Source organism: Aquarana catesbeiana, linkage group LG10, assembly GCF_042186555.1.
Source record: "Aquarana catesbeiana isolate 2022-GZ linkage group LG10, ASM4218655v1, whole genome shotgun sequence".
Taxonomy (NCBI): domain Eukaryota; kingdom Metazoa; phylum Chordata; class Amphibia; order Anura; family Ranidae; genus Aquarana; species Aquarana catesbeiana.
The window spans coordinates 251,799,988-251,810,851 of NC_133333.1; the positions used below are offsets into that span (position 1 = coordinate 251,799,988).

The 10,864-nt window shown below is 43.0% G+C and overlaps 1 protein-coding gene across 1 annotated transcript; it reads right to left on the reverse strand.

Annotated features, from left to right (window-relative positions):
• Positions 1 to 569: 569 nt before the first annotated feature.
• Positions 570 to 7,211, reverse strand: LOC141111376 (transcription factor HES-5-like). The gene is made up of 3 exons (XM_073603629.1): positions 6,885 to 7,211; positions 6,597 to 6,774; positions 570 to 4,070 (listed from the first exon to the last, which is right to left on the reverse strand). The coding sequence occupies exons 1-3, from the start codon at positions 6,942 to 6,944 to the stop codon at positions 3,841 to 3,843; spliced, it is 468 nt and encodes a 155-aa protein (XP_073459730.1). The 5' UTR covers positions 6,945 to 7,211; the 3' UTR covers positions 570 to 3,840.
• Positions 7,212 to 10,864: the final 3,653 nt, after the last annotated feature.

Sequence of the window (10,864 nt, forward strand, 5' to 3'; positions counted from 1 at the left end):
CTATATTATACTATAATAATATAGTAATAATAATTATATAATAATATAATTATTACATAATATATAATAATATAATTGTAATATAATAATATATAATTATATAATAATAATAATAATAATAATACAATACAATAATACTTTCTAAGTTTAATTTTGAACTTTCCTCCAGTTAGTTTTGAGGTCGTGTCCCCGTGTTCTTTGGATTTTGGATAAGCGGAGCTTCCACTTTTGGGTGGAATTCCGCTATAAATGTGTGCCTGGGGGGTTTACTAACCGTGGGGGAGGAGCTTATCAGGAACGCAGGATCCATGTCTTCTCCCACTGAGAGAACGGCGATCTGCCTTGCTTACATAGACTGCCTGTGTAAGGAATAATCAGCGGGTGCCGGCGGACATCGCAGCGGGAGAGCGGGCCGCTGGTGGTGTGCCTGCGCGCCCCCAAATTCGGAGCTGCTGGACCGCTTACCTAGTACACGCAGGAGAGCCGCCTTGCCGCTGTATATCACAGCATACGATCGGCAAGCGTTTAACAGATCAATACAGCAATCAATGATGACGCAAAACATAAAATCTATTAGCAAAATAATTTTATTTATAAGAAATTTTATACTTTTACAGAAACATGACAAGTCACCCAACGCCACCGACAAATACGTACATCTTATAATCGCACCCGGGGCAAATATTGCCCATAACAAGTGTAACGGGATAGAGCTTCATCTATGAAAGTATTTCCAACAGGAAGTGTCTGTGCGGCTCCAATCAGCCAATCAGAATCTCAGTGTTTTGTTTTTTTTAATTGTTACCCAGCGCCCCCTTCTGTTACCTGCACCGGGGGTGGGGGCAGCACAGACAGTGCTCATTTCAGATGCTTTGACAAAGTAAACCCAATAAACATTCGCAACATCTTTACAAAAGACAATCGTTATATATTAGAAACATTAAAATATAATCTCTCTGAGTTTTATCTGTATAAATATGGAGTTTAACATGTCCTCAACCCCCTTGCCGACCCCCTAACTAGGAAAATACGTGAATATCGGGGTTTTGGCTGCATCTAGACGCAAGATGGCCGCCGCTCATCTCTATGCCCTTGGAGGAGCGGGGCGACGTCATGACGTCACTTCTAGTTCTCGGACCATGTTAACATGTTTTTTTTTTTCTAAGGAGAGATTTTGGGGTCTTTTATACCCCAGATCTCTCAATAAAGAGGGCCTGTCATGCTGTATTGTTATCATAAGGGATGTTTACATTCTCTGCGATAGCAATAAAAGCATAACTCCCAACTGTCCCGGATTTTGAGGGACTGTCCCGGATTTGGAGGGACTGTCCCTGATTTTGAGGGACTGTCCCGGATTTGGAGGGACTGTTCCTGATTTTGAGGGACTGTCCCGGATTTGGAACAAAGTCCCTCTTTCCTCCTCATTTGTCCCTCATTTTGGTCTGATCTACTTTTTATCTTTCAAAAAAGTGTTTCTCAGTGCTAAACCTTTCATCCAATTTCTAAATTGCTGCATTTGTAAATTCCAAAAGCCAATATAACGGAATAAAAAAAAAAGCACTTGTGGGTTTAACTAATCATTTTTTTTTCAATAATTCTCCTTTAAGGGGATGTGGCCTCTGCCTAAAAACTTTTGCTAATAGATGTCCCTCGTTCCCATCTCAAAAAGTTGGTAGGTATGATAAAAGTGATCCAAAAACATTTTTTTTTTAAAGGCACAGTGTAAAAATAAAAAGTAATAAAATTAATAAAAAAAAAAAAAAAAATGTAACGCGTACCCGTGTGCTTGTGCACAGTGGTGAACGCATACGTAGGTCACGCCCACATATGTAAACAGTGTTCGCACCACACATGTGAGGTATCGCCGCAAACGTCTGAGCGAGAGCAATAATTCTAGCGCTAGACCTCCTCTGTAACTCTAAATTGGTAACCTGTAGAAGGTTGTCACTCCACTCATCTTAACAGAACACCTAGATGTGCAGCTTCCAGGGGCATCCTCCTTTCCTAAAGATTCCCTTTACTTAGATATAAGTAATGCACAGTGCATTATGTATCAGCAGTCAATGAACAATTCAACCCGGAACCAACATGCAAGGCAAAAAAGCCAAAGAGCCCCCCCCCCCACGTGATCGGTGAACTATCTCAGCAGCATAGGTTTCAGGTCTTGCCTCTCCTGCCTACCCTTTTGGCTTGTACCTGCTTGGAAACAATCATCTCGCTGATTGCAGTCATTAATAGAGGTGCACCGAATGGAAATTTTGGTGCCGAAACTGAAAATGCAGGACGCACACCGAAACTGAAAAGAACATAAAAAAATAACAAAAATAAAATAATATATATATGTATGTAATATATATATATATATATATATATATATATACATACATATATATATATATATATATATATATATATATATATATATATATATATATATATATATTTGTATTATATTCGACTTTTGAATTAATATCATAAATTTAAATGAATATGAATTTAATGTCTATTAGATTGTAAGCTCTTCGGAGCAGGGCTCTCTTAATCCTCTTGTATTTTATTGTATTATAACTGTAACTTAAGCGCTGCGTAAACTGTTGGCGCTATATAAATCCTGAATAATAATAATAATAATAATAGTCGACCATTATTGGCAACTTTATGCAAGAAAAATGTATCCCTTTAGAGTGCTTTTACACTGAAAGCGCCCGGGCGTCGTTGGCGCTTTTAACCCCTGCTAGCGGCCGAAAAAGGGTTAAAAGCGCCCGCTAAGTCTCGCTACATCGGCGCTTTGCCGGCGGCTCGGCGCTGCCCATTGATTTCAAGCGCCTAAAAAACGCCTCCTGTGTGAAAGGGGTCTACAATTCTATGTATGTCTTCACACTGGTCCGTTGCGCTAATGTTGTGGTGTTAAAAATTGAGCTTGCTGAATTTTCGGTCCGTTAAAAAAAAAAAAAAACGCACCAAAAAACCTCCCCATTGAAATGCATTGAAAATGCCACAGGAACGCATCAATAATGTACCCATGTTGCGTTTTTGATGCGGTTGTTGAGTCACATGACCTATGAAAAAAACACCATAAGCACAAAAGATGGTGGCTAAATCGTGGTAAAATCGCGGCAAAATCAGGTGCGTTTTCTGTACCGTTATCGGCACCTCTTTCTCTTATCAGGAAAATGCCAATAACACCATTTTCGTACGATATGTTTGGGCGGCCTGTATTTTCGGTGCATCTAAAAGAAGCCTTTTCACAAAACATTGCTGTAATACCCAGGGCCGGGGCAAGGGGTGGGCAGGGGGGGAAGCTGCCCTGGGCACAGAGAAGCAAAGAACGGACAGAGGGCAGTAAACCCATTCTACTGCATGCATTAACAGTGGGGGGAGGGGGCGCAGTCCCACATTCTTGCCCCAATCGATAGACAAAATTGCCCCGGTACTGGGGCATCAAACCGTATTGCAGAAAAGAGCTTTAGGAATGGTGTGACTTTATCTATAGTACGGCCTTATTCAGGCTTCATTAATTCCTGTCTTTGAGAAAGGAACGTCTACGGGGAGACCGGAGCCCCCCCCCCCAGGGTGAAGGTCTTTGCCGGGTTTTTGTCTCTTCCACCACACAAGAAGCAACAAATAAAGGTTTGACCGTCCCGAAAACGTAAAAAGGTTCTGGTCGAAGCTGCACTTTAAATTTCATGCATTCGCACGTCACGGCCAGTAGGGGGAGACCTCATGTCAGACAACCCCGTCCTCCAGCTTGGGGTAGCATCGGTGGCTACAACATTCTTATAATACAGAACAGTGGAGTATACAGCAGTGATGGTGCCCCCGGGAAGGGGGGGGGGGGTTCTACCACGGCCTCCATATGTCCCTGTGACCCTCCGAGGGGTTGCATGGTCTTCTCTCCAGCGAGGGAGCCGGGGGATGGGGACTGCGCTCTGCTGACGATGGGCTTTGCTGCCTGCAGATATGGCGCAGGATCTTGGCCTTCGTCTGGCCGTGGGTGTGCAGAAATCCCACCGTCTCCTTCAGGCACATGTAATACCCCTGATAGTACAAGTCCTCGGCGTTCTGGGAGTCTAGAGCAAGGAAAGAGATACATGAAATATAAATAGTATACAATATATAATCATAGTAAAGTAATTGTAGTTCTGCGCTTAGGACGTACACTAGGTTGCAGCCTCCCCCGGTGAACTGCCCAATGGGGGCTCTACAATGAAAGTGAAAAAAGTCGACCGTTCACTTTAAAGTTTATATCAACCTTTTCTGCACATATCACATTTGTATTATTGGCATATGAAATGTGTTTATGTTCTTTTCAGTCATGAAGGGATTAGGATTCCCCTGTATCCCCATTATAGGGGCTTTACACCCAGGTTTAGAACTAATCCCGGCTCCTCCAGTACTGTATTCATCTATTTACACAGCTGATGCCACGTCACTTTGTGACACTTGTATGTCTATTTCGTGGTACTCGGTGGTTTAATGGTCAGTACTTACCTGAGCTGCCTGAGGTGAGTATATTCTATATATTAACACAGCCTATGTCACGGATTGAATACTCACCCTATGAAGAGCGAGCTGTCAAATCACTCTTCAGTTTAAAGGTAGTGCCACACACCCCAATATATAATCATACATGAGTACTTTATAGTAGAGATGTCCAAACTGCAGACTGTGTCCTCCCACTGACACCAATGATGGGGTACTATTCCTCCCACTGACACCAATGATGGGGCACTATTCCTCCCACTGACACCAATGATGGGGCACTATTCCTCCCACTGACACCAATGATGGGGCACTATTCCTCCCACTGACACCAATGATGGGGCACTATTCCTCCCACTGACACCAATGATGGGGCACTATTCCTCCCACTGACACCAATGATGGGGCACTATTCCTCCCAATGACACCAGTGATGGGGCACTATTCCTCCCACTGACACCAATGATGGGGCACTATTCCTCCCACTGACACCAATGATGGGGCACTATTCCTCCCACTGACACCAATGATGGGGCACTATTCCTCCCACTGACACCAATGATGGGGCACTATTCCTCCCACTGATAACAATGATGGGGCACTATTCCTCCCACTGATACCAATGATGAGGCACTATTCCACCCACTGATACCAATGATGGGGCACTATTCCTTCCACTGAGACCAATGATGGGGCACTATTCCTCCCAAATGATGGGTCATTGAGACTCGGGTGATCACCGATCTGTGTAAGGGGCTGGTCCCGGCCCCTTACCATGTGATCAGCTGTCAGCCAATGACAGCTGATCACATGATGTAAACAAAAGCTCACTGGCTCATCTGCAAAGGACATCGGTCCCGAAGAGGAAGAGGCAATTATGCCTCATCTGTGCCCACCTATCAATGCCCACCAGTGCTGCCTACCAGTGTAACCAATCAGTGCCCATCACTGCTACCTATCGTTGCCCATCACTGCCGCCTCATCAGCGTACATCAATGAAGGAGAAAAATTACCTGTTTTAAAATTTTTATAACAAAATATAAAAAAAAAAAAAATTAAAAAATTTGGTCTTTACATTTTTTTAACAAAAAATAAAAACCGCAGAGGTGATCAAATACCACCAAAAGAAAGCTCTATTTGTTCGGCTCGTCCTTATTAGTGGCATATAATGGTTTGGAGGTGTAATAGTGGTATTGTAAAAAAAAATATTATTAGTTCTAAAATAATAATAATATTAATATTAATGGTATATAATAGTTTGAAGGTGTAATGGTGGTATTGTAAATAAAATATTATCTTAGTTCTAAAATAATAATATTAATATTAGTGGCATATAATGGTTTGGAGGTTTAATAGTGGTATTGTAAATAAACACAATAAAAGTGCCAATAATAATAATAATAGTGCTATTATTCATAATAATTATAGTGCTATTAATCATAATAATAGTAATCATCATATATAATGATTTGGAGATTTAATAGTGGTATTGACAAAAATTGTAATAGTGCTAATACTATTACTAATAACATTATTAGTAATATTATTAATCATAATAATAATAGTTCTAATAATCATAATAATAATATTAGCATATATGGTTTGGAGATTTAATAGCGGTATTGAAAAAAGTAATATTACTAATACTTCTACTAAAAATATTAACAAAGCATAATAATAATAATATTACTAGCATTAAATAGTTTGGAGATTTATTAGTGGTATTGAAAAAAAAATAGTGCTAAGACTACTAGCGATAATAATATTGGTAATAACAAAGATTAATAATAATAATACTAACAATAATGGTAATAATAATAATTACATGATTTATATTATTATTATTATTATCAGTGCATTTTTTTACAATATCGCTATTAAGCTTTCAAAACATTATTATTAGTTTTATTATTATTAACGCTATTATTTATTTTTTCAATATCCACTAGTAGATCTTCAAACCATTATATGTTATTATTATTAGCACTATTATTAATATTATACTATTATAATATATTATATATATTTATACATGTCCGCTTGTCTGTCTGTCTTTCCGTCTACCTTTCTATTTATTTCCCCTCATATTGTATTCCAAGGCTTTCCTTACTCACCGTTTTGATGCATTTTCTGTTGCCGTAGGTAATTAACCGCCATTTCCAAAATGTCGGCCTTCTCCAACTTGGAGTTCTGGTGCTGGCTCTGGATGTCTTTCTCCAGCAGTACTCGGAGCTGTTCGATGCTGTGGTTTATACGGTCTCTCCGCATCTTCTCGATGACCGGTTTCCGGATCTAAAGTGGTCGAAAGCAGATAATTAGGCCAACTGGACAGCCATGTTGGTGGTTGGCAGACTTCATGTCCCGGCCCACCCTGGTCAGACGTCCCCCCCGCTGGCCCGTACCTTATTTTTCCTGAGATGGACCTTATCGGCCTCCTGGACAATATGGAAGCCAGACGCCATGTTGTTCTTGGAGTGAGGTGTCTGGTGTGTGTGTGTGTGGTGCAGAATGGAAGGCCAGCTCAGCCCTGTACTGTATTTATACCCGGAGGCCGATGCCGTCAGACGAGTCTCATTACATTGTACAGTTTCCCACACTTGAGAACCAATGAAGTGAACAATGCAGATAATGGAAGTGTGCCTGTGAGGGCTGACCGTAGCTGGGGGGGGTTCAGGCCTTCCCTCCTCAGCAGGTGGACCGGGCGTAGCTCAATTGTAACATGACACAAATGAGACAGTTCACCGTGGGAAAGCTCCGATCTCAGAGAAACCAGAGCGACGGCTGATTGTGGAGGCTGATTACATTCCTGTGGCACCTGTTCTCCGAATTTACAGTACACAAACAAGGCCTACAGTCCACAAATAAGCCATTTTAACCCCTTCGGGGAGTCCGCAAAGCTTGACAATGGGTCATTGTCTTCGGATGGGCTGTAAAAGGCGAGAGAACCAGCCATAATTGGGATGTAATATACAGTATATATAATAGGCACTATAGTAGAGGCTTCTATAGAAGAATGAAGTTGGTGGCACCTTTCTAAAGTTTGCTAAATCTCTAAGAGCTTATTAAATGTTACTTATCAATGGGAAACCTGAGCCTGGCACAATGCACACAACTGCCTTGAGGAAATTAACTTACTTCACACCAGGAGCCCCCTCCCCCCATCAAATCAGAGGTCCTCCCAATCACATCAGAGGTCCCATCATGTAAGAGCTCCATCATATCAGAGGTCCCCTATAACATCAGAGGTCCCCCCATCACATCAGAAGTTCTCCTATCAATGTAGAGGTCCCCCATCACATCAGAGGTTCCACAATCATATCAGAGGTCCTACATCATATCAGAGCCCTCTCCCCTTTACATCAGAGGTCTCACATCACATTAGAAGTCCCCCCATTACATCAGAGGTTCCCTATCACATCAGAGGTCCCCCATCAATTCAGAGGTCCTCTCATCACATCAGCGGTCCTCCATCACTTAAGAGGTCCTCCATCACTTAAGAGGTCCTCCATCACATCAGAGGTCCCCCATCCCTCATTACATCAGAGGTCCTCCATCACATCAAAGTTCCCCCCCAACTACACCACAGGCCCCCCATTACATCAGAGGTCTCCCATCATATCAGAGGCCCCCCCCCCCATTACATCAGAGGTCCTCTAGCACATCAGAGATCACCCATCACATCTGAGGTCCCCATCACATCAGAGCCCCCCTCCCCCATCACATCAGAGATCCCCTCATCACATCAGAGGCACCCCCCCATCACATCAGAAATCCCCTCATAACATCAGAGGTCCCCATCACATCAGAAACCATCCCCTCCCCCATCACATCAGAAACCATACTCTCCCTCATTACATCAGAACCCCCCCCCCCCCATCACATGAGAGGTCCTCCCATCACATCAGAAATCCCCTCTTCTTCACGTTAAAGCCCCCCTCCATATCATCAGATGATCCCCTTATCACATCAGAGGTCCCCCGTCACATCAGACATCTGCATCACATCAGAGCCCCCTCTGACCCCATCACTTTAGAGGTCCACTCATCACATCAGAGGTCCTCCCATCACATCAGAAATCCCCTCTTCTTCACATTACAGCCCCCCCTCCATATCATCAGAAGATCCCCTCATCATATCAGAGGTCCCCCATCACATCAGAGGTCCCCCCATCACATCAGAGGTCCCCCCATCACATCAGAGGTCCCCCCATCACATCAGAGGTCCCCTCATCACATCAGAGGTCCCCTCATCACGTCAAAGGACCCCCCAACACATTAGAGGTCCCCCATCACATCAGAGGTACCATAGCTCCCAATTGTCCCTGATTTCGAGGGACTGTCCCTGATTTGGAGCAATGTCCCTCTGTCCCTCTTTACTCCTCATTTGTCCCTCATTTTGGTCTCATCTATATAGTTGTATATAAAATGTATTTTTTATCTTTTAAAAAGTTAGTGCTAAACCTTTCATACAAATTCTAAACTACTGCATTTGTACATTTTAAGAGCCAATATAAAGGAATATTAGTGGTTAAAAAAGTCCTTGTGGATTTAATTAACCCTTTTTTGGTTAATTTTCCTTTAAGGGGGTGTGGCAGGGTATGTCCTATGCCTACATACGTTTGTTAGTAGGTGTCCCTCATTCTCATCTCAAAATGTTGGGTGGTATGGAGGTACCCCCATCACATCAAAGGACCCTCAATCACATTAGAGGTCCCCCATCACATCAGAGGTACCCCAATCACATCAAAGGACCCTCATCACATTAGAGGTGCTCCATCACATCAGAGCCCCCCATCACATCAGAGCCCCCCATCATGTGAAAGGTCCTCTAACTAGTTCCCCATCATGTCCTAGCAACCAGTGATGCTGTCTAGCCCAGTTGCTCAGCATGCACTGGGGATAACATGTTTGTGTTCCGGACACTCGGGCCTCAGTGCCGCCCCCACCAGGCCTGAGCCATGTTTCTGACAGGTACAGGACACAATTCTAAAGCATTGCCTATGAACGCTTTTTACAAATTCCAGGTGTGTGTTATCGGCATGACGAGTTCAGAAATCTGACAGTGCCCCAACCACAGACAAACCCAAATATAACCATTTATCAGGGCTTACATATGAAAAGTGGGCTAATGCCGCGTACACACGGTCGCACTTTTCGGCTACAAAAGTCCGACAGCCCGTCCAACAGACTTTCAACGGACTTTTGGCAGACTTGCGGCGGACTTTCTAACGAACGGACTTAACTACATACGATCACACAAAAGTCCGACGGATTCGTACGTGATGACGTACACTGGATTAAAATAAGGAAGTTGATAACCAGTAGCCAATAGTGTGGGTTTTTGTCCGTCGGACCAGCATACAGACGAGCGGATTTCTCGGTCCAGTGAATTTACGACCTAAAGATTTGAAGCATGTTCCAAATCTAAAGTCCGTCAGATTTGCGACTGGAAAAGTCCGCTGAAGGTCTGGTGAAGCCCACACACGATCGGATTGTCCGCCGGATTTGGTCCGTCGGCGTCCATCGGACAAGTACGGACGAAAAGTCCGACCGTGTGTACGCGGCATAATAGAAAGACATCTCGTTGCCCATAGCAACCAACCAGCTTCTAACTGTCTTCTGTCTGGAATGCAGAGTTCAGAATAAAACAAGGAATGGTTGCTATGGGCAACAAGGAATTTTTCATTTTTCTTAGGCCCCAAAAGTTTAGATTTCGTCTAAAGGATTTAAATATCACTTTGTGTGTGATGTGGTGATGTGCGCAATAACATGATGCATGTTAACAGACATTATATGGTGCTATTCATGCAGTTCATTTTGCATGGCGCCCCTATGTACTAGAGCAGATCTGACGCATACACACATGCATTGCAGACCACCAAAAGGCATGGTAAGGTGCCATCATGCGTTGTGTGCTGTGTCAAAAAAAATGCTGTTTTTTGGTCTGTTCTTGTGTGTTGGCAGCCTATTCAAAATAAATGACAGCCACGCTAAATCAATACCAGTAATATAGTCCATTCTATCGCTCTCAGCCTCCAAATCTCCAAATTACTTTTTTTTTTTTTTTTGCTGCTGTGATCTGACTTCCTGTTAGAGGGTGGCTACATTCATTCTCCATAGTTCCACAGTATGCAGGAATGTAGCCACTCTCTCTTGCTTACTCCTGAGATGGACTATGGACTAGTTACTATGGACAAAGGATAGGTGCCAGGGACTATGGACAAGGAACAATGGACTAGGGACTATGGACCAAGGACTAGGTGCCAGGGACTATGGGCTAGGGACAATGGACTAGGTATTATGAACCAAGCACTAGGTACCAGGGACTTTGAACAATGGACTAGGGACTATGAACTAGGTTTTATTAACTAGGGACAATGAAC